Source organism: Vigna unguiculata, chromosome 10, assembly GCF_037176805.1.
Source record: "Vigna unguiculata cultivar grain cowpea cultivar isolate G323 ecotype 2 chromosome 10, ASM3717680v1, whole genome shotgun sequence".
In the NCBI taxonomy this organism is placed as follows: Eukaryota; Viridiplantae; Streptophyta; class Magnoliopsida; order Fabales; family Fabaceae; genus Vigna; species Vigna unguiculata.
The window spans coordinates 31648576-31670761 of record NC_140801.1 but is presented as its reverse complement, the minus strand read 5'-3'; the positions used below and the strand labels follow the sequence as shown (position 1 = coordinate 31670761).

The 22186-nt window shown below is 31.7% G+C and overlaps 2 protein-coding genes across 4 annotated transcripts; one reads left to right on the top strand and one right to left on the bottom strand.

The window, feature by feature from the left end:
* Positions 1-4432: 4432 nt before the first annotated feature.
* Positions 4433-9896, top strand: LOC114167065 (auxin transporter-like protein 4). Of its 3 annotated transcripts, XM_085668047.1 has the most exons (10): positions 4477-4649; positions 4768-4921; positions 5257-5469; positions 5573-5758; positions 5858-5970; positions 6079-6262; positions 6380-6477; positions 7437-7644; positions 8488-8745; positions 9381-9896. In XM_085668047.1, exons 3-10 carry the CDS (start codon positions 5290-5292, stop codon positions 9609-9611), a joined length of 1458 nt encoding a protein of 485 aa, XP_085524173.1. In that variant the 5' UTR covers positions 4477-4649; positions 4768-4921; positions 5257-5289; the 3' UTR covers positions 9612-9896. The 3 variants fall into 3 exon arrangements, with proteins under 3 accessions (XP_027907790.1, XP_085524173.1, XP_085524174.1); XM_028051989.2 differs by lacking the exon at positions 4768-4921 and having other exon boundaries at positions 4433-4649; XM_085668048.1 differs by lacking the exons at positions 4477-4649; positions 4768-4921 and adding an exon at positions 5140-5158.
* Positions 9897-11360: 1464 nt separating this feature from the next.
* On the bottom strand, positions 11361-18848 carry LOC146882384 (uncharacterized). The gene is made up of 3 exons (XM_085667382.1): positions 18777-18848; positions 14473-14626; positions 11361-14356 (listed from the first exon to the last, which is right to left on the bottom strand). The coding sequence occupies exons 1-3, from the start codon at positions 18846-18848 to the stop codon at positions 13410-13412; spliced, it is 1173 nt and encodes a 390-aa protein (XP_085523508.1). The 3' UTR covers positions 11361-13409.
* Between the last annotated feature and the right edge of the window lie 3338 nt (positions 18849-22186).

Below are 22186 nucleotides of genomic sequence, written 5' to 3'. Positions count from 1 at the left end.
TCACATCGTTTTATAAAAATAAAGAAATAAATATCAATTTAATTTTTTAAAAGTTTTTTCATGATATATTGAAACATTTTAAATATATAACAACAACTAGATTTTACATTTAAAATATAAATGTTATGAAAGAAATTACTTAGATATGTTTTTAAATTTAAAATATCAGTTATATAAGATCATAAGTACAAATTGCAATAGGACTGGACATGGACGAATTTCATTATTCCATACTCATCTCTAAAATAATCTCAATCTTATCCCCATCCACATACCCAACGAATATAATATTTTCTCTCATCCCTATCCTTATCATGTAACTGGTATACATATGTATGCTCATACATGTTTTCTTAGTGTTTCAATATCAATTAATTATTTTTTATAAAAAAAGTAAAAATCGTATAAAAGGAAACCTAATATTATCAAATATTCAATTTTAACAATGTATATTCTTATATCTTCAATGCCAAATATTTAGAAAGAAATTATAATAGTATATATTATGTTGCTCAATAAACTATGAGTACTTTAATAATTTAAAGGAAGATGGATATATAATGGCACGAGTATGTACATCACGTACCCATATCTAATTAAAAAAATTGGATATTATACATACTCATACCCCATATCAAGTTCATGAGAATTTCTGTCAAAACGAGACAAGTTTAGACACAATAACTAGAGGGACAAATTCATTTGTCATCTTTGATCATAAATATTAAATTTTTAATATATTAATAAGATAAAATTCTTTATTGTCAAATTTTAAATTTAAATACATTATTATTGAACAAATTTTATAATATTTAACCTTTTATACGAAGATTATTTTAAAATTAAAACTTATGTAACATAACAACATCTATTAATAAAATAAGATCATAAATTACTATAAGATCTTCTATGCTATCAATAAATATTTGCACATTGATTTATTGATTTATAAAATGCATTAAAGTTATAATATCATAATAAAATGAAAAAATATATAAATAATAATGGAGTAAACATATAATTAATTATTTGTAATACTTGAAAACAAAAGGATTAATACAAAGGTTGTCATTATGTACAAAGATTAATATGATTTGATATGATAAGAGGAAAAAAAAAGTAAAATTGTACTAAAAGAGATAGTATAGCATCAGTTGATGGGACGGTTTGGGGTCACCAGCTGACTACAAGCGTGATCGCATTCCTTTCGCTGATAAATTATGGCACATCAATTATTTTCCACTGCGAGTGTGAGCCACGCGCCTCATGCGGACAATGGAGTGCGTCACTGTCTTGCAATCGATGAGGGAACACACACAACTTCATCATTAAACCACCCTCAATTAAACAACTGCACTTCATTCTCATTATATTACATCTTACCGTGCTTCCAAAATTTTCATACTCATAATATTACATATCACCTTAAGTCAAACACTTCTGTATTAACAACACCTAATAAATGTAACAAATCTAAAGTAATAATGATTAGCTTAATTACATAATTATTAAATTAAGCACTATAAATCATTAAGGTATAGTAGTTATAGATCAGATTAAAACTTTAAACCATCTGCATTGGTCTAAGAACAAATTCTATATTGTTATAATTATATAATTATATATATACTCTAATTTATTGAGATGTGATAAAATTGTAACGGATTGATTAAACTTTAAAATAAACTACTTTTAATGTAATTAATATTTGTCCAAACTAGTATTAATTAAATACAGGCACATAATTTTATGGATCTTGGAGAAATTTGCTTCCGATAAAAAGGAAATTATTAATTGGGATGTTCAACTCGGCAAATAATTAAATTATTGACTCAGATTTGGATCTGAGTATGGGCTCGGAAGGACAACTAAGCAACATGTTCTTCTCAATGTTGACTATGGTTAAAATTGGAAGCTAAATAAGTCTAAGTTGAATTGAAGCTTTTATTTTGTGTGCTTTCTTATGGGATGAAATGAAAGAGAAAGAGAAAATAAAAAACTAAAATAATTAAAGTAAATATTGAATTTCTCTTTTAATAACTCGGAAGAGATTAAAAACTAGTAGAAAATAAAATAATTTATTTATTGTAATTTATTTGTTATTATTTAATATTATAATTAAACAAAAGAAAAACTCTTATAATGGACTCTAGTGGTCCGTAATAAATTATGAGTGTAAACATATAGAAAACTATTTTTTAACAACATAATTCACTATTTCTCGTCTTTGTTTCTTTTTAAAGAAGACGAAAGAGGTTTATATAATGATCCACTCAAACTTCCGTTTACAAATAAGAGACACATAAAACTCTTGTTTGTGAAAGAAAAATTGCATTAATTTTATTGAAACTACTTCTTTTTAAATGAGTTAAAATTAAAGTTTGAGATAAGTTATTTGAAAATGTAAAATTTATTCATTTTTAATTAAAGCATTCCAGCATATTATTTATAGATAAAAGGTAATATCTTACATTCTTAGAGATGTTGAGTATACATGATGCATGTATTCAACAATATTTTGTCAATGATTTTATCATTTCTTCAAAAATAATTTTATTAATAAATTAATAATAATAATATTAACAATAACAACATCGACGACAACAAATAATAATAATAATAATAATAATAATAATAATAATAATAATAATAATAATAATAATAATAATAATAAATAATGAGTAAAAGGGCACGGTGTTAAATCATTTGCAAATTACTTGGTGTGTTCTTGCAGTTATTGTATACCAAATTGATTTTTAAAACTAATTTTGATGTGATGTGGTTTATGTTAAAATATTTTTTTAGTATAATTTTTCATTCAATATAAAACCGCTTAAACATATTTTAATTTTAAATGCATATAATTCATCTCTCAACAAGAAATCACATATAAATATTTACTAATTTCAACTTTTATTCAAAATAAAATAACTCCGACTACCTATATAGTTGATAAATAAATGAAATCAATTCAAAAGTAATCAAAGAAAGAAAAATTAATTAATTAGCTTAATTTGGGCTGCATTTGTTTCAATAGTGATTCAAGTATCCATGCCTTTAAAATTATGGATTTATTTGGATAAATTATCAATAAAGACGACTATTTGAAGATAGAAATAAGAAGAGAAAAATATAATTAGAGCATACAAAAGAACTTTTTATTTATCTTATGTAGATAATTTTAATTTAATAAGATAGTTATGTGTAGAGAAAAGTATATAAACAATCCTAATTGTTTTCATCAAAATTAAAGTACACCCAATAAAATATGATCTCTCTTCAAATGGTGCACATGACATAGCAACCATCGATTAATAGACCTAAGTTTCTTATTTCTAAAGATAGATATATAACGTCAAGTTTAATTCGCCTGTTAAATTGGTATAATTAGCAGTCGTTACTCTTATGTTAGAAGCTTAGGTTTTCCTTTTCAAACACCTATTTTGACCATAAAAGACTACTTTATTCTATCTAGGTAAATTAATATTAGAGTTATGATAGATTAACAAACTTTTTAACAAAGTTTTTGACAAAGTTTCCTATTCAAGTAAAAAAACATTATTTTATTATTTTATTTTAATTAAAAAATAAAAATTTAATCTGTTTTAATTCTATTTTTAGAAACTTTGTTAAATTTGTCAAAAGTTTCTTTGTCAAGAGGTAATTTTCCTTAATATTATACATACATACACATATAGCAAGATGAAAAGTTAGTTAATCATAAGTTCGAATAACCTTTTTTAAATATCACGGTCAGTTCTCAGAACAAGAAAATAAACTTCTACAAAAGTTCGAAATAAATCTTTTAAAAAATTTCCTGATTTTTTTTTATATAATGCTTGTCGAGAATTTGTGACTTTACATGTGTTCTTTCTCTTCTTTCTCAATTTATATTGAAGAACTGTAAGTACACGAAAAGAGTCCAGAATATATAAAAATAAAACAAAACAAGAAATGAGATCTAAACAAGATGATCAAGTGGGCTAAAATAATTTTTAATTACTAATTTAAATAAAAATTTATTATCTTAGCCGTTGAAACTGCTTTTTTGAGGGTGTTTATGGCATTACATCTTCAGTCACTGCAATTCTCACTGATCAGAACAATGTCTCAGTCCCTTTGATTTTCGAAATACTATGTCATCACCACCAAGAATCGAATCAGAATTTGGAACAATCAGTGAATTGAGTTTTCATCCCTCTAATCTCTAACTTTCTCCGTTGAGTATAGAAAGAGAAAAAAAGACAGCCTCAAAAAGCAACACGAGCATTATTACACAGTACTTGCTTGGTTGCTTCACACTTTCACAGTCTGCTTTTTCTTTTGGCTAGATATTATAAAAACAAAAACACCCTCTTCACCATATATATACATACATACTTATATTTATTTATTTATTTATATATTATATATTATATATCTGATTGAATAGTTACGAAAAGGATCTTTTATATAGTTCATTCTGAGTCTCTGAAGCAAAAACAAAAACCACCAACTTTGTAACTCTGCCGAGTTTTCTCTTCTCTCCCTTCTGCTTTGGCAGACTCTGGGGATTTTGCTTTGCATTTTTTTGTGTGTCAATTGGTGGCGGCTTTATAACGGTGGCTATTATTGTGCAGAGTTTTCAATTTTTTGGCAAGCTCCATAGAGTATGGTCAGATTATGAAGTTCTAAATTTTCTTACATTTAAAGTTTGGTTTAAAGTTTTCTCTGCCACAACCTATGAACAAGAGATTCATAGTCATCATCACTACCCATCGCTGGCAGCGAACTAAGCACAATTGAGAACTAAGAAAAAAAGTGGGAGCAAGAAAGAAAATAAATAAAAAGGTACTAGGAGCCAAGGCATTCAGAAGAAGGAGGATCTGTCATCTGAATTATCTTCCTTCAAGCTTTAGGAGAAAGAGACATCTCGACCAAGGTTACTAGAAAGCGATTAATATTATTGTTATTATTGGATTTTCTTCAGCTTTTGCTCTCTTATTAGTGAGTAAAACGTATGTAAACAGTTTGTGCCCACTTGGTTTTTCTTTTTTTGTTTCCTTTTTCTCTCTTCCCCGCATCTCTTTTGTTTTTGGATTTGTGTGGGGGGGAGAAACCTGAAGTTGTTCTATTTTTGTTATTATTTTTTATTTGGAATTCTGCAAAGGAATTTTGAGTTATGTGGATCTGGGGTCTTTCTTGGCTTTCGTTTTCTGGGGCTGCGTTTTATATCATGATTTTTGTCTCATTTAGTGTCCTTTTTATGTATTTCAGATCTAGACAGTGGTTTTGTGGATAAGGGAGACAATGTTGTCTCAGAAGCAAGCAGAGGAAGCAATAGTCACAAACCTCAACGAGACAGAACATGAAGTGGGAAGCACAAGGGAAGAAGAGAGGGAGCAAGAGCACTCCATGTTCAGTCTGAAGAGCATCCTTTGGCATGGTGGTTCTGTTTGGGATGCATGGTTCAGCTGTGCCTCAAATCAAGTAAATCACAACTTCCATTTGAGCCAAGAATAAAGAACCTCATAAAGTAACTCTCTTGGTCCCTTTCAGTCCATGTTTAACACACAAATTTTCCATTTTATAGGTGGCTCAAGTGCTCTTGACACTCCCATACTCCTTCTCTCAACTTGGCATGCTATCAGGCATCTTGTTTCAGGTGTTCTATGGAATTATCGGAAGCTGGACTGCATATCTAATCAGTGTCCTCTACGTTGAGTACCGCACCAGAAAGGAAAAGGAAAACGTCAACTTCAAGAACCATGTCATTCAGGTTCGTCTCTTGTGTTTTTCTTTCCATCTTCACTGCTTCTTAATCTGTATAAAGAGAAACAACAGTGACTAAATGGAATTGCACTGTTCTGAATTGCAGTGGTTCGAAGTCCTTGATGGGTTACTTGGTCCATATTGGAAAGCAGTGGGGCTAGCCTTCAACTGTACTTTCCTACTCTTTGGATCTGTGATACAGCTTATAGCATGTGCAAGGTAACACCTTTGCTTCGATTTTTAAGGCAACTAGAACTAATATAAAGTGGGTCTAAACTTTTCCTCTATTTACAACATTGTTTTCTTTTTCTTTTCTCATACAAACAGTAACATCTATTACATAAATGACAAATTGGATAAACGGACTTGGACTTATATTTTTGGAGCTTGCTGTGCCACCACTGTGTTCATACCTTCCTTCCACAATTACCGAATCTGGTCATTTTTGGGTCTTGGAATGACCACTTACACGGCTTGGTACCTTGCTGTTGCAGCTATCCTTCATGGCCAGGTGATAATTCACCAATCAGTTTTCATCACAAACACTTTCGTTCCATTGAAACAATTGGTCAATTTGTATGTGACATGGTATATATACTCAAAACCTCTTGCAAATCATGTTTTGTAGGTGGAAAATGTCACACACTCGGGTCCATCAAAGCTAGTGCTATACTTCACTGGAGCCACTAACATACTCTACACGTTTGGAGGACATGCGGTGACTGTGTAAGTTCACCTTTTTCTCATCACCATCATCACGATCTACCTTCTGTCCTCTTTCACCCGTTTATCTCTGTTTTTTTCACACTGCTTCTCTTTGCAGCTTTTGCCGGTTATCTTGGTTTTCGAGATCTCTGGCCAAAAACAAAAAATCATGCAAAATCTGCTTTCTTTTCTCTTAGTTTTTTTTTTTTTTTTCGCTTCAAAAGTGTTACAACCTCTGTCTCTCCTTATCTCTAGGAAGATTCCACAAATTGAATGGCCATTATTTCCAAAATCTGATTGAATGAATGTATCCACTTTCTAAATTAATTAAACTTTGAACAATGAAAAATTACAGTTTTACTGGGTCGTTTTGGTCGGTTCCTACTTCACAAAGTTCTAGTTGTAGTTAAGTTCTTGGCAAAAAAGGTACAATAAAGTGAAGAAAAAAAACATACGAACGATCACATTTAACAAAAGAAAGTGTGTATTTTTAATTCTTATTTATTCTATTAATTTTGATTTTGACCCTCGATGTCTAAATCAATTAATTAAATCTCCTAATTTTTTAATATATTATATATATATAATAAAAATGATTTATTGTCACAAAATTAGAAGAAGAAAAAAACTAATCTTTATAAATTTAGAGTTTAAAGACAAATTTATCGATTTAAAAAATGCAGACTAAAATCAACATTAACATTTAGCGAAAAATATATTTTTCAATATTTAATTTTAAAAATACGCCTTTAACAACTTTGAATGTCATCTCATGATTATTATATTATGGAAGATTTGATGATGTAATTTTTATTTAACAGTTTAAAAAACTATTAATAAGATTATATGAAACCAGTTTATATTATTTAATGAGAGTCTCCATTTTGAGAAATTTGATTGTGGAATTTCATTGTGATTATATATAAATATTCATGGTAGATCTTCTGTTGATAAAGTGATAATGGTGACAAATGTTGCAGAGAGATTATGCATGCCATGTGGAAGCCCCAAAAGTTCAAGTACATCTACCTGCTGGCCACTTTGTACGTTTACACACTAACGATTCCCTCCGCCGTCGCCGTCTATTGGGCTTTTGGTGATATGCTTCTTAACCACGCCAACGCCTTCTCTCTCCTCCCCAAGTCTGGCTTCCGTGACGCCGCCGTCATCCTCATGCTCATTCACCAGGTAACTCACTTCTTAAAACATTTTTTTTTTAGAAAATAATAACAGTAAATAACAAGCAAAAGCAAAAAAACCAGGTTCGGAACAAACAAGTGACCCTAACATCAACTTTTGGATTGCGATTAAGCATGTTAAAATTACTCTATTTTGACTTTATAAAAAGAAAAATTTAAATAATTATTTATTTAAGAAATTGATGGGATGGATTTATTAATAGATTAGACAAACACATACAAAGTATACATTTATTTATTTTATTAAATGAATATTTTCTTACACACAAGCAAGCTTCTTCACTATTATTACAATCATTTTCGTATTCTAATAACTTATTATTTTGCAACAAATTCATATCCTTCCCTTTATTAATATTTTCATTTTGATGTACACCAAAGTCAAATATTTTCATTTTGTTGTACTTTGATCGTTAGAGGGCATGTGCGTAATTTTATAACTATTTTTACGGGCAATTTTCGTAATTTATTCTCTACCACTTTTTTATCATTTTTTTTTCTATCCCTATCTCTCTTAATTGCAAAAAAAAATAATATAAAAATATCCCTAAAATATGTTTTTCTGTTGTCACGAACAAGACTTTTTGTTCATGTTATTTTTATTAAATTTGTGTATAAACATTATTTTAGTAGTGTTCCAATATCAAGTGAAATGAGATGGTCCTCTGAAATATTGTAGCCTTGAAAAGAGTGGAATTTTGTAAAATTATTTAAACTTTTTTAGTTTTAATATATAAATGATGTGAAATGATTGAATATTAAGTTTTGATATTGTTTGTTGATGTTATTTTGCAAAAAGGAATTAATTTAATTTTGTTTGACATGAATGCAGTTCATCACATTTGGGTTTGCGTGCACTCCATTGTATTTTGTGTGGGAGAAGGTGATTGGGATGCATGACACAAAGAGCATCTGTTTGAGGGCACTTGCACGATTGCCGGTGGTGATACCGATATGGTTTTTGGCCATAATCTTCCCTTTCTTTGGTCCCATAAATTCAGCTGTTGGATCTCTGCTCGTTAGTTTCACTGTCTACATCATCCCTTCCTTAGCCCATATGCTCACTTACACAAAAGCTTCTGCCAGACAGGTAAATCTTCATACGTCTTAACTATCTCTTTGCCTGCCCCCCCCATCTAATTAATGTCAAATATTCATGCTTTCTTCTTCTTATTATATCAAAACTATAAGATTAAAACATCTAGAAAGAGAGTGGGGTGGGGGAGTGGTACTACCAACAAATGTACAAACGCATTTAAGGCTTGGATTTGGAAATTATACGAGAAGTATAGAAGCTGGTGGTGGGTCATTTTCGTACAGTTGTTTACAATACTTTCATTATGCACTGTCCTACACCACACCTTCCTATGGAATTCACTCATCCCTATTCCTAATACCTCACATTATAAGAACTAAATTATTCATGCCAAAATTACCCATTCATATTTAATAACAATTTTATATATATACTTAATGTTTTTTAATTGAAGAATGAATATGAAAATGAGGAAAGTGACAAAAATCCCAATGGGTTTGGGCATGGCAATTTGGGGGGGCCTCCCTAAGATATCTTAGTTTATCTTCGTACTATATTTGAAAATCTTGATAAATCTCCTCGTTTGCATTATTGTTGGCTCCTTTTTGGGATTTTTGTGAGTGTTACAACAATGGTAGTGTGGGGGCACCATAACAAATATCTAAGTTTTTTTCACCCTAATTTTACAGAATGCTGCAGAGAAGCCTCCTTTCTTCATGCCAAGTTGGACTGCAATGTATGTGTTGAATGCATTCATTGTTGTATGGGTTTTTGTTGTTGGATTTGGGCTTGGAGGATGGGCCAGCATGACAAACTTCGTAAGGCAAATTGACACATTTGGGCTTTTTGCTAAGTGCTACCAGTGTCCTCCACCAGCACCACATCTTGTGGCAGCACCACCCCCTCATGTTCATCATTAGAGTAAAAACTTACTCATTCACCTCAAGAGTTCAGCAACAATCACATTTCCCTCAATACTTTGTATTATACATGCGGGAAAATGGTGAACATATACTTCCCCTTTTTTATAATGTGTGTTGGCTGGGTTTCGCATTGTTTTTGTCCTTTTTCTTTGTTATATAGTATTTTGTCCCTCCCTTCTTGTAAGATTATTAGTTGATTACAAATAGTGTGTCAAATGTTATGATTCCTTTGCTATGAAATGCACAGGCTAATTAAATTAAATTAAACACTATGCTTTGGTATCTTTCTTTTACATTTTATCCCCTTAGGATGTTGAAGCCCTATAAGACTTTGTTTTCCATTTCCTTTTATGTTCATAGTTTGCAAACTCATTATTAAATTTCATGTGTCTGGAATATTTCCATCGGAATAAGAGTAACTATCTGCAATATTTATTATCTAAAAAAGGTAACATTGCTTGACTTCAGAAAGGTGACTTGTTCAATGTTTCTATTATGGAAAATGATATTTTAACCCACTTTTTTTGACTCACTTTTAACTCATTATACTATAATGTTACATCTGGTATAGTGTAAAGAAATATAAAAAACAAATTGAATGAAAAAGAAAGAAAAAAAAGGAAATAATTAGAAAAGGTTATTACCTGATTAAAAAAGTAATTAAAAGAAAACGTTTTTACTTATTATTAGTTTTATTTATTGATATCAACATTATTGATTATTTGGGGAAATGGAAGTCATTGAATTAGACATGTCCTTTTCCGTAACCAGAATTATATTTTGATGGGATGTGACTACCAACTAATGTAGTCAAACTAAAATAAAGTTAATATATAGATATTTATAACATGGCTTAAATAATGGTTTCGTCTTAGTTTTTGTTTGGTCTTTTTAATATAGTCTTTGTTTTCCTTTTTAATTTAGTCATAATATTCATCAATTTTATTTAATTTGGTCCTTTTTATTAACACCGTTAAAATAATTAACAAATGTGAATAATAACCGTCACGTGTCATTTTGTGATTTTTAAAAAAAAATTTAAATTTTTTTTAAATTTTTTTATTTAAAGAAAATGTACATATGTCAAGCTCGTATCATACCTCGTGTCATTTTGTGATTTTTAATTTTTTTTTAATTTTTTAAAATTTAATCTTTTTTCTTAATTTAAAAAAATTCACGTGTCAAGCTAATATCATGCCACATGTCAGAATCAATTTTTATATTCAATTTGATCCTAATATTCGTTATTTATTTTCAATTTGGTCCTAATTTTTTTTAAAATTTAGCATTTTTGTTCCTCTCCAAAGACAAAATATAATTTGTATATAAATGTTATATGCATATTCTTATTAAAATGCATATTTTTATTAAATATTTTTAATTTAGAATTAGAGTTGATTTAAAATTAAATATTTTTAACCTCTTAAAATTTTAAATTAATGGTGTTATTATTTTTTCGTTTTAATTTTAAACTAATTCTAATTCTAAATTAAAATTATTTAATAAAAAAATGCATTTTAATAAGAATATTCATATAACATTTATATACAAATTAAATTTTGTCTCAATTTAGAGAGGAACAAAAATGCTAAATTTAAAAAAAAAAAATAGGACCAAATTGAAAACAAATAATGAATATTGGAAACAAATTGAATATAAAAAACTAACTCTCACACGTGGTATGATATTTGCTCGACACGTGACTTTTTTTTTAATTAAAAAAAATTTTAAAAAAAAATTAAATCACAAAATGACGCGTGTCATGATATGAGCTTGACACGTGTACATTTTTTTTAAAATAATTTTTTAAAAAAGAATTTAAAAAAAATAACAAAATAACACATCCGTTAGCGAAAAGGACCAAATTGAATAAAATTGACGAATATTAGAACCAAATTGAAAAAGAAAACAAAAGTAAGACCACATTGAAAAAACCAAACGAAAACTAGGACCAAACCATTATTTAAGCCTTATAATATTGATACTGTATACATACTCAAAATGGGGATAAAGGGTGTATCTCACAGTTCATTTGATGTTTTCAAGACATTATCAAAGGGTGTCTTGGACTATGTAGGTTGGCTAATAATCACATGTGCAGTATGCAACTAATGCAGCTAAATGAACTGAGAATGGATGTATAACATGCTTGATCCTTCAAGGAGATTTAGAGAAGAGTTCATTATTGGTGTCCATGAATTTTTTTCAACCGCAATGAACCAAGCGTGTTATACTTTAGATGGAGGGATAAAGTGTCCTTGCGTACGGTGTATTTGTGAGAAAACTCTTAAACCATCACATGTTAGGGCTCATTTGCTACAATATGGATTTAAACCCAACTACAAGGTATGGACTGATCATGGAAAAGAAAGACAAAATGAGGACAACTTCGGTTATGCATCTACTAACCATGGGAATATGAATGTTGTTGACATGTGAAGCCAAGGTGGTTTGCTTTTTGAAGATTTGATGAAGACTTAATGAAGCTTTTGAACTATCTTGAAGCCATTACCATTGGAATGATGCCTACATTGATGAAGGAAAAGTGATTTGATGATAACCATGTTGATCAAGGCTGGAATGTGTGCTCTCCATGTAGTTACATCATTTAGAAAGTGTATTTTAAGTTTGTAATTCATGTTGTAGACCTTATAGCATTAATTAGATGTTTTTGGTCTTAGGTGTGTCTTTTCATCTGTTGAATGGTTTTTCAACAGGTTAAAATGTCTCTTTTAGTCTGTTGAATGGTTTTTCAACAGGTTAAAAGGTTGGCTGCAGTAGTCTTAAACTGCAACAAATTCAATCAGTTGATTTAGTTTTTAATCGACTGATTTCACTTAAGTCAAGTGAAATCAACCGATTGATTTAAAAATCAACCTATTTGACTTTCGTAACAGTTTGACTATAAAAGCTGTGATTTTCTCACTAAAATAGGCTATGGGGTGTCCCTCTTGGAGAAGCACGACCCCAATACCTACATTGGATGCATCACACTCAATCTCAAAAGTTTTGGAGAAGTTAGGAAGGGCTAAGAGTGGTGCATTGATAAATTTTTGTTTTAATGTTTCAAAAGTCTTCTCTTGATCTTTGCCCCACTTATAGACCACACCTTTCTTGACCAATTCATTTAGAGGGGCGGCTATGGTGCTAAAATTTGGCATAAATCTCCTATAAAAACTAGCCAACCCATGGAAGGACCTAAGCTCACTCACATTCTTTGGGGGAGGCCAATCCTTGATGGCCATCACCTTTTCTTGGTCCACATGGACCCCATGTTGATTTATCTTGAAGCCTAGGAAGATCACATGATCCATTCCAAACACACATTTTTCCATGTTGGCATATAAGGATGTCTTCCTTAATGTCTCTAACACACTCCTCAAATGATGCAAGTGGTCATCTTGAGACAAACTGTAAATGAGAATGTCATCAAAGTACACCACAACAAACTTCCCTAAGAACTCTCTAAGAACATGATGCATGAGTCTCATGAATGTACTAGGTGCATTGGTCAAGCCAAAAGGCATGACTAACTACTCATATAATCCAAACTTAGTCTTGAAAGAGGTTTTCCATTCATCACCTTCTTTAATTCTAATTTGATTATACCCACTCTTCAAGTCTATTTTGGAAAATATGGTTGCACCATGTAACTCATCAATTAAGTCATCTAACCTAGGAATGGGATGGCTATACTTGATGGTGATGTTGTTGATAACCCTACAATCTATGCACATTCTCCATGTTCCATCTTTTTTGGGGACAAGAATCATGGGCATTGCACAAGGACTCATGTTATGTTGCACTCACCCTTTTTCTAACAACCCATTCACCTGTTTTTTGGATTTCCTTAGCCTCCTCGGGACTAGTCCTATAGGCAGGCCTATTAGGCAAAGATGAGCCTTGTATAAAATCAATTTGGTGTTCTATACCTCTTAGGGGTGGGAGGCCCTTTGGAGGTTCTTGAAAAACATCTTGGAACTCATCTAAGACTAATGATAAGTCTTGGGGACATCTAGAGTGAGGACTTTGGAAAGAGGGGGAAGGTTCACTAGAATAGGCTAAGAAAATAGGTTTTTGGGCAAGCATTACCTTTTTCACCCCTTTGAGGGAGATCATGCTCTTCTTGGCCTCTTTGCCATGCCCTTGCACCTTCTTTTGCGCCTTCTCTTCCTTTATTTTCTTTAACATTTGAATTTGGTCCTCATTAACTTCTCTTGGTGAGAGAGGTAATAATGTAATCTTTTTGCCTTTGAAGTTAAAGGAAAACTTGTTGGAATGGCCATCATGAAAAGCTTTTTTATCAAATTTCCATGGCCTTCCTAGTAAACTATGAGTTGCTTCCATGGACACTAAGTCACATAATACCTCATCTTTGTAATTTCCAATGGAGAATTTGATAAGAACTTGTTTGTCAACTTTGATCTCACCTTCCTCACTAAGCCAAGATAGCTTATAGGGCTTGGCATGAGGGATGGTTTTCAAGCCAAGCTTGTCCACAACCCTTGTGATAACCACATTGACACAACTTCCACTATCAATTATGAGGGAGCAAGTTTTGTTGTTGATTTGGCACCTTAAGTGAAAAATATTTTCTCTTTGGTTTTCAAATTCTTTGGGCACTTGGCCTAACATGCGCCTAACCACCAACAAACCTCCTTCATTAGGTTTGATTTCATCCTCACTTGAAGATTGGGAAGAAGTGTGGGAGGAAGAACTTTTAGGGGAGGGGGAGAAGAATGCTCACTTTCAACTTCTCCCTTTGGGTTCAAGATCATGTTCCTTTTTGTTGGACAATTTGAAGCAATAGGACCATATCCCAAACATTTAAAACATTTGATGGAACTAGTTCTTGAACCTTGGGAAGAGTTTGAATTCTCATGGGGAACTCTAGGCGCACTTGACCTAGGTGGGTGGTCCTTGGAAGATGGTTTCTCATCCTTTTTTTCTTTTCCTTTCCAAGTCCTAGAGTAGTAGTCATTGTAAGGAGTACTCTTATTGGCATCTTGTTTCTTTTTCAATTGACTTTCAACTTTTAGGGCCAAGTGTAAAATTTTATCAAGAGTAGAGTACTCTTACAATTCAACTACATCTTGAACTTCTCTTCTAAGACCATTCACAAATCTAGCTACCTTTTTCTCTTCAATTTCAAATTGGAGTCCTACTTTGAGAAGCATGGACTCCATCATTTTGTAATATTCATCCACACACATGGACCCTTGTTGAAGCCTTTGGAGCTTCAATAGAGTCTCCCTCCTATAGTAGGAAGGAACAAATCTAGCGCGCATTAAATTGTTAATGTCCATCCAAGAGGCCGCAAGTGGCTCTTGGTTAATATTGTTCATACAAAATTGATGCCACCATGTCATGGCATAATCCTTAAATTCTAAGACTACTAAATCTACTTGCTCTTGATCACTAACTAAATGAATGTTAAAAATTTGGTCCACTTTTTGCTCCCATTCAATGTAGATGTTTGGATCATTCTCTCCCTTGAACTTTGGAATTTTGATTTGTGGAGGTGGCCTTTGTGGAAGTTGATTGCGCCTTTCCCCACCATCATGGTCGTGCCTTCTTCTTCTTCCACTATGGCTTGAATCCTCGAAAAAAGATCTCCTTCTTCTCCTTTCATCTTCTCTAAGTTCAAGCCTTTGAATGTGTTCTTGAAGGAAAATCTCACTTTGTCTCCTATCCACCCTTAATTAGTCAAAAGTTTCCCTCCTACTAACTTCCATTTCACGTAGGATGTTGGCAAGGGTGATTTGTTCGCTTTCTTGGGCCATAGGAGTCACCATGGAAGGAGAATAAGGTGAAGCTGATTCCTCCTCCTCTTCTACCTCCAAGATTGGATCCATATTCATGTTCCTACACCAAAACTCACAAAAACCGAGACAAGAAAGAGGTTAGTGAAGAAAAACAAGCTAAACCTGAGACCAAGTGTGGTCTTCAAAAGCACCAAAGTGTTTTTGGTCACACTCGCAAAGCACACAAGCAAGGCTAACACTCAAATCCTTCCAAACAAGTGAAAAACTCCTTAAAATTGATGAAAACCTTTCAAAAGCAAGACAAGTGGCTCGACCACAACACTCTAGGAAAGCAAGAAAATGGAAATAACTAAGACAAAACAAAGATTACCTAAGATAAGCAAGTAAAGCTTAAAACACACGAAAGTTTAACTTCTAAAGAAATTTATTTTAAACATAAAACTTGAACACGACTAAAGCAAGGAAAAGCACTTTTAAAGACTCCATGGAAAACATTTGAACAAGCTAAGATTATACCTCGAATCATGCATACACCAAGAAATATCACAACTCATGTCAAGAGGTGGAACTAATTTGCCAATATCACTCAAAATCCAAGCATAAAATTTGGTAGCATAACACCTAGTAAATATTGCCAAATGGAATCACCAAACAACACAAAAGCTCTCGGCCAAATAGGTTTTTGCCATGGAAACACTTTTTATTTTCAAAACTAGGTGCTTAAGATGACGAGAAAGATACTTTAGGGTGTCTTGAACACTTAGTTCCTTAAAAATTAGGTCAAAATCAATTTCAAGGAGCATACAACAACACAAGGCATAGATCTCATGCAATAGCTCAAATACTTAGAAATAAGAAAAAGAAAACTCAAATAAGTATATGACAAGAGACTCAAAAGTAGCTAGGAACATTTTAAGAAGACTTTCAACATGTGATGAAAATTTTTTAGAATGGTAACAACTAGCAAGCTCTCGGTTTTCAAGTAAGGAAAATCATACACTTCATATTCTCACTTCAAACAAGAACATACATCAAGAGATGGGTTTTTGGATACATAACCTCTTGTAGAGTGGGAAGAAAATGTGCACACCACTTGAACAAGCCAAAACTGAGAGGTCTCCAAGCCAAGAAAGCCACCAAAACAAAAGTTAACACAAGAAAAATACAATATTCAAGATAACCTAGGCTCTAGATACCAAATGACGAAGGATTATGTTGTTTTCTTTTAGATTTACGTAAGTTGTTTAAGAAAGCTTTTTGAAAATTCTCACTGGACATTAAGATAGCAAGTTTTCTAGATGTGAAGGTTCATTTCTCAAGCTCATGAAAGGAAGAAGAGAGTTGGATTCAAGTTCAAGTAGTCACGGTTTTTAACACAATTTAGAGAACAAAAATGAAAGAAGAAACAAATAAAATGGAAAGCATGGAAGATGGTGCAATGGAGGAAGCACGCCACTCATAGGGGGGATCTAAGTCAATCAAACCCTAGAGATGAGTGATGGTGCCACCACTTGCAAGCAAAATAAGGAAAAGGTGAGTTTCACTTCAAGGAAAGAGAGCTCACAAAATTTGAATGGTTGAAACACAAGGTTTATAACATCAAATAATCAATCCTTTTACAAGACAAGGAGCCCCCTTTAAATAGAAGTCCATAGGGGTCCTTTAGCAAAAACATAAACATCAAATGGATCAACTAAAAAACCCTTAACTCCTATGCTAGAATGCCACACGGCCAAAATGAGAGGTCTTGGTTGGTGGATGCATTTCCATGAGGATTCTAGGCCAAAAGAGGAAGGAGACCAAGTAGCCTTCAAAGGAATCAACCAAAAAGGCAAAAGGAGACAAGGTACATGTCTACTTTTGCTTTTACTTTATGCTTTTTGCTTTTCCCTCTCTCCTGCACATCATTCACATGCTCCAATCACCATGCACCACCTAGCATGCTCTACTTTCTTTAATTACCTACAAAAACAAGACAAACAATGATTAACATATTGGTTTAAGTTAAGCTAATCTTGGTCAATGGTCAACTTTGGTAAAAGTCAACAAGTCAACCAAAATAAGTTAACTAGAAACCAACTTAGGAAATTTTAAACTAAAGTAATGGAAAACAAAGATAAAGGTGATGGCATAGAAGGCTCCCCTCTAGACATGCTTCTAGTGATCCTTCTATAGAGGTCTCATAGTTGGTCACACCTTCATCAGAACCCAAATCCATCCATAATGACTAACAAATGTACAACCAATAAGCCAAATTGTGTTTCTTGTTATTTTGAGCACCTACACACTTATCAATATACTTCGCACGTTCATGCGTAAATGGAAAATAATTAATTATTAATTAAATTATCATATTAATGGCATAGGACTTGAACTCAAGTCCTCTCATCACAACTAAGTACTCTCAACCACATGAGCTAGTATTATTTATTGTTTTCTCTCTCCACATTAATTAACTTAGAGGTTCTCACCCTCGCATTAATTAAATAACATATATTTATTTATTTAATTTTTCCAGGTCTTACAATGTGGGACTTTAAATTTCTTTGTATTCCCTTTAGACAAATATATGCTATTTGGTGCTATTTATTTAGCATATTGTAATATGGACAGTAACATGTTCCTAATTTTCAAGAATGAGAAAAGGGTGACTATTAGACAAAAAAAAAAAGAACTAAAGAAAAATTTAATAATAAAGATTAAGAATGGTTAAAAGCTTTACCAACAACATAGAGGAAAAAATGCAAGTCATGGCTTTCATGAGCCAATACCATAATCCAGAAAGTATTATAGTAACATAATTTGAGTATTCATCAATTATATGTTTTTCACTAAATGTATTTTTTAATTATTCTAGCACATTCAATAAATAATATATAGTGTTGTTTCTCATTGCATATGTATGTATAAAATTTTAACTACAACTTTAGTATATTTGGAGATGAATGTATAAAATTCTTAGATAGGAATAAAGAGAGAAGAAAAATGTTTTATTTTTAATGCTTTTAGTTATAGAAAGATGAAAGAAACAGTGAGGAAGTTACTCACTTCCTTTTTTTTTTTTGTGTATGTGAATAAAATTCAACTATTTAAATCAACTAACTTTTAGACGCAGCGTTCATCTATATCACCTACATTTATTTTTATTTAAAAAATTTATGATTTAGTGACAGTTACATCTGTCACTAAATAATTTTTTTTTAAATATGATTTTATTGGCAGTTATAACCGTTGCTAAATGTTAAAAATATTTTTTTAAATTATAATTTTACTAACCGTCACATCAATCGTTAATCATTGAGTGATAATTTTTTAAAATTAATTTAGTGGCAGTTAAAAATGACTCTAATAATTTTATCGACAGTTATTGTGTTGTATAAAATCAACGTTGTTATACCTTTATGACACCAAATTCTATGTCGACTGGATAATTGACGGGAATAGGAATAGTAGCAGTTACAACCGCCATTAAGCGATATATATATATATATATAACCGACATTAAAAATTGAAATTTTAGTTGTGTTTGTGTCAAACTTTTAACGAGGACTACAACAACGATTCAAAAATTATTGTCAGATGATTGTATTAACCCTCGTAGAAATTTCTACAGTAGTGTGAACATTCTAATAAAGTAATTATAAAATATAATTGATTATATTATATTAAAACTCATAATTAATTATGTCTATTTAAATAATGTGATAATACTAGAATAATATAATATTTTATCAAGTTTTGTTTGTGTTGGCTTTTAGGATTTTAATTTTTTAAATCAATGTCTACTATGTTTTAATAGAGGTTAAAATTTGACATAATATTTTGATTTATTTTTCTGAAATATATGTATTTTTTTTCTATTATTAAGTCCTTATATTGATTTTGTTTCATTTTAATTTAAAGTTTATTTTAAGTTTAACTTATATTTAAAAAAAATATGTTTTATGTTAAGTTCTTTTACAAAATTATAAACATTGGTCGATATTAAATAATTAATAATTATTTTATAACATTCTTTTCCTTATTCAGAATTACAAAAACAAATACAACAAAGAATTTTCATCCCGATTATTTAATTTTATCACCACCATTCACCTGCACAACCATTAAAGATCCATCCCATCAACCAAAAATCAAAGATTCAATCATCTACATTTATCAATCTTCACTTCTAAATAAACACAGAATAAACCAGAAAGAGATCATAAACTTTTACTCTGCACCAAATTGCAGTATTGCTTCTTCACCAAAGGCCTGTAATTGGAGATACTCGTTATCTCATTCACGAACTCAATCACCTTGCTCACGTTTTCGCCCTCCATTGTTGCGCGTCTCAGAGCCTTGTATATCCCACTCTACAACGTTATTTAGTTGAAAACCCTCGTTGATTGCCAAAGATCGAAGTCGCTGAGTTGAGGAGAACGAAACAACAACGTGGATGTTGTTCGTCGAAGAGAGAAACCAACTAGGGAGCAAATTCTCGAAGAGAGATGAAGGTGGCCAAGAATTTGTGGTCAATTTCTCTCAAAGAGATGGAGGATAATGAGTCCAAAGATGGAAGAAAGTGCTAAGGGATGATGGACTTTTTTTGGAGGAGTTTCTTCACCTTCCTTCTTTCACTTGGTTGTGTAAGAAGTGCAAAAGAGATGTATTTCCACTCTAATCAATTGGTGACTTGTGTTTCTCACACAAAGGGTCACACTAAAGTCATATAGCCCAAAATGGAGACGAGAATAAAATAAAAGGAAAATGATTTTTTGACTACTAAATTTTGACAATTTTCTCTTACAACCTTAGGTGGCATCTTCTAAATGGTTCTTCATTTATCCATTTTCTCATTTTCAATATTCCAAGACCACTTAGAAGATGACATGTCATGTTGTAAGAGAAAGTTGTCAAAATTTAGTAGTCAAAATATCATTATCCAAAATAAAATGTATTTATTTTGCTGCATTGAGAATTTCTTGACTCTCGCTACTCTAGTAATACGAGCTAACATTTGATTAAGCAAATGTTCTTCAAATTATGCTTGACAAGATGTTTTTTTCTTTTCTTCTTGTACTATTTGCATGGTTGTTGGTCATCCCTTCTATTGCCTCTTAGCGTAGAAAAATCTCAACCAACCCTAATCTAACTTTACTAATTACACCTCCAGATTTAAATAAAATCTAAAAATTACAAATTTATGATATACAAAATAAAATAGAAAGAATGATAATTTTGTTGAATAAAAACAGTTTTGTCTTGTTATATTTTTTGTGATTTTTTCTATTCTTACTTATTTTTTATCTTAGTCATTCATTCACTCATCATCATCCACTTCTCGAAAAGAATTCATCTACGGATTTGTATGACTTGTATTAAAAGGAGTGTAAAATCACCCAGATTAAAGATTGAACTCACATTGTAATTACCTGGTAAATCTAAAGGAAAATGATAGAATGACTATCCATTTTTACTACTTCCTTACTCCCTTACGTGGAAAATGGTTTTTAATTCTTTTTACTTTCAAAAGAGCCACTGGCACGTGAGTGAATGAAGGTTAAAAAAGTTAATCTAACCTACCATTAACTTTATCATTTGGCCGTCACAATAAAAAAAGAAGCGGTGCCATTAACTTACCATTTTGTTGTCACCGTGAAAAAAAATCTTCGCAGAACCTTGGATACCATTCACACGGCGCCAGAATACTTCTTTCTTCTCCACCGTGCCTGCGAAGTTCAACATGTCAATCGTCTCATATGCACACATTTTTATTCACCTAATCCACAGTCACTGATAAAACCTTACTGTATATGATATTTCTAGACAGAATATCTGGTGACCATAAAATTAATAACTGGTGACCTTCCTTGAATTTTTTACACAATTTTTTCACCCCTAATATGTTGTTAAGAAGTCCACAACTACAACCTTCTTAGTGTCCTAGAATACATCGATGACATTTATAAAATGTATATTTACTAATTGTTAGTTGTGGACATCCTTACAACATGGTAGGGGTGGAAAAGTTGTGCAAAAAGTTCAAGGAAGGTCAGCAATTATTAATTTCATGATCACCAGATATTTCATCTAGACTTAATTTATATGTGTGGTGGATTTTGTGGACCAATTATCTCGCAACAATATTTAGTAAGTTCAACATACCTTGCAAACATGCTTTTAGGGTCATGGGTGTGACTGTTAGTGGGGAAAAATTGAGTACCCAAACACCAGACCCTAATTGATATTTTTGTCCAAAAAGTTATGGGTAGGTCACCAGGTAATATATCATGGGTCACCAGTTAATACAGTCACTGTTATGATGTGTTTGATCAAGTGCTTGTGGGCTAATTATTCCTCACAAAAATCTTTAACCAGTAAATATACCTTTTATAAATGCCATCGATGCATTCTAGGACACTAAAAAGGTTTTAGTTGTGGACTTCCTAACAACATATCAGGGGTGAAAAATTTGTGTAAAAAGTTCAAGGAAGGTCACCAGTTATTAATTCTGTGGTCACCAGATATTCTGTGTAGAAATATTATATACAACGGTTTTATCAGTGATTGTGTATTAGGTGAATAAAAATGTGTGCATATGAGACGATTGACACGGTGAATTTCGCAAGCACGGTGGAGAAGAAAGAAGTATTCCGGCGTCGGTGTGAATGGTATGCAAGGTCCTGCGAGAATTTTTTTCACGGTGACGACAAAATGGTAAGTTAATGGCATCGCTTCTTTTTTCACTGTGACAACAAAATGATAAAGTTAATGATAGGTTAGGTTAACATTCTATAACCTTCATTCAATCACGTGCCAGTGGCT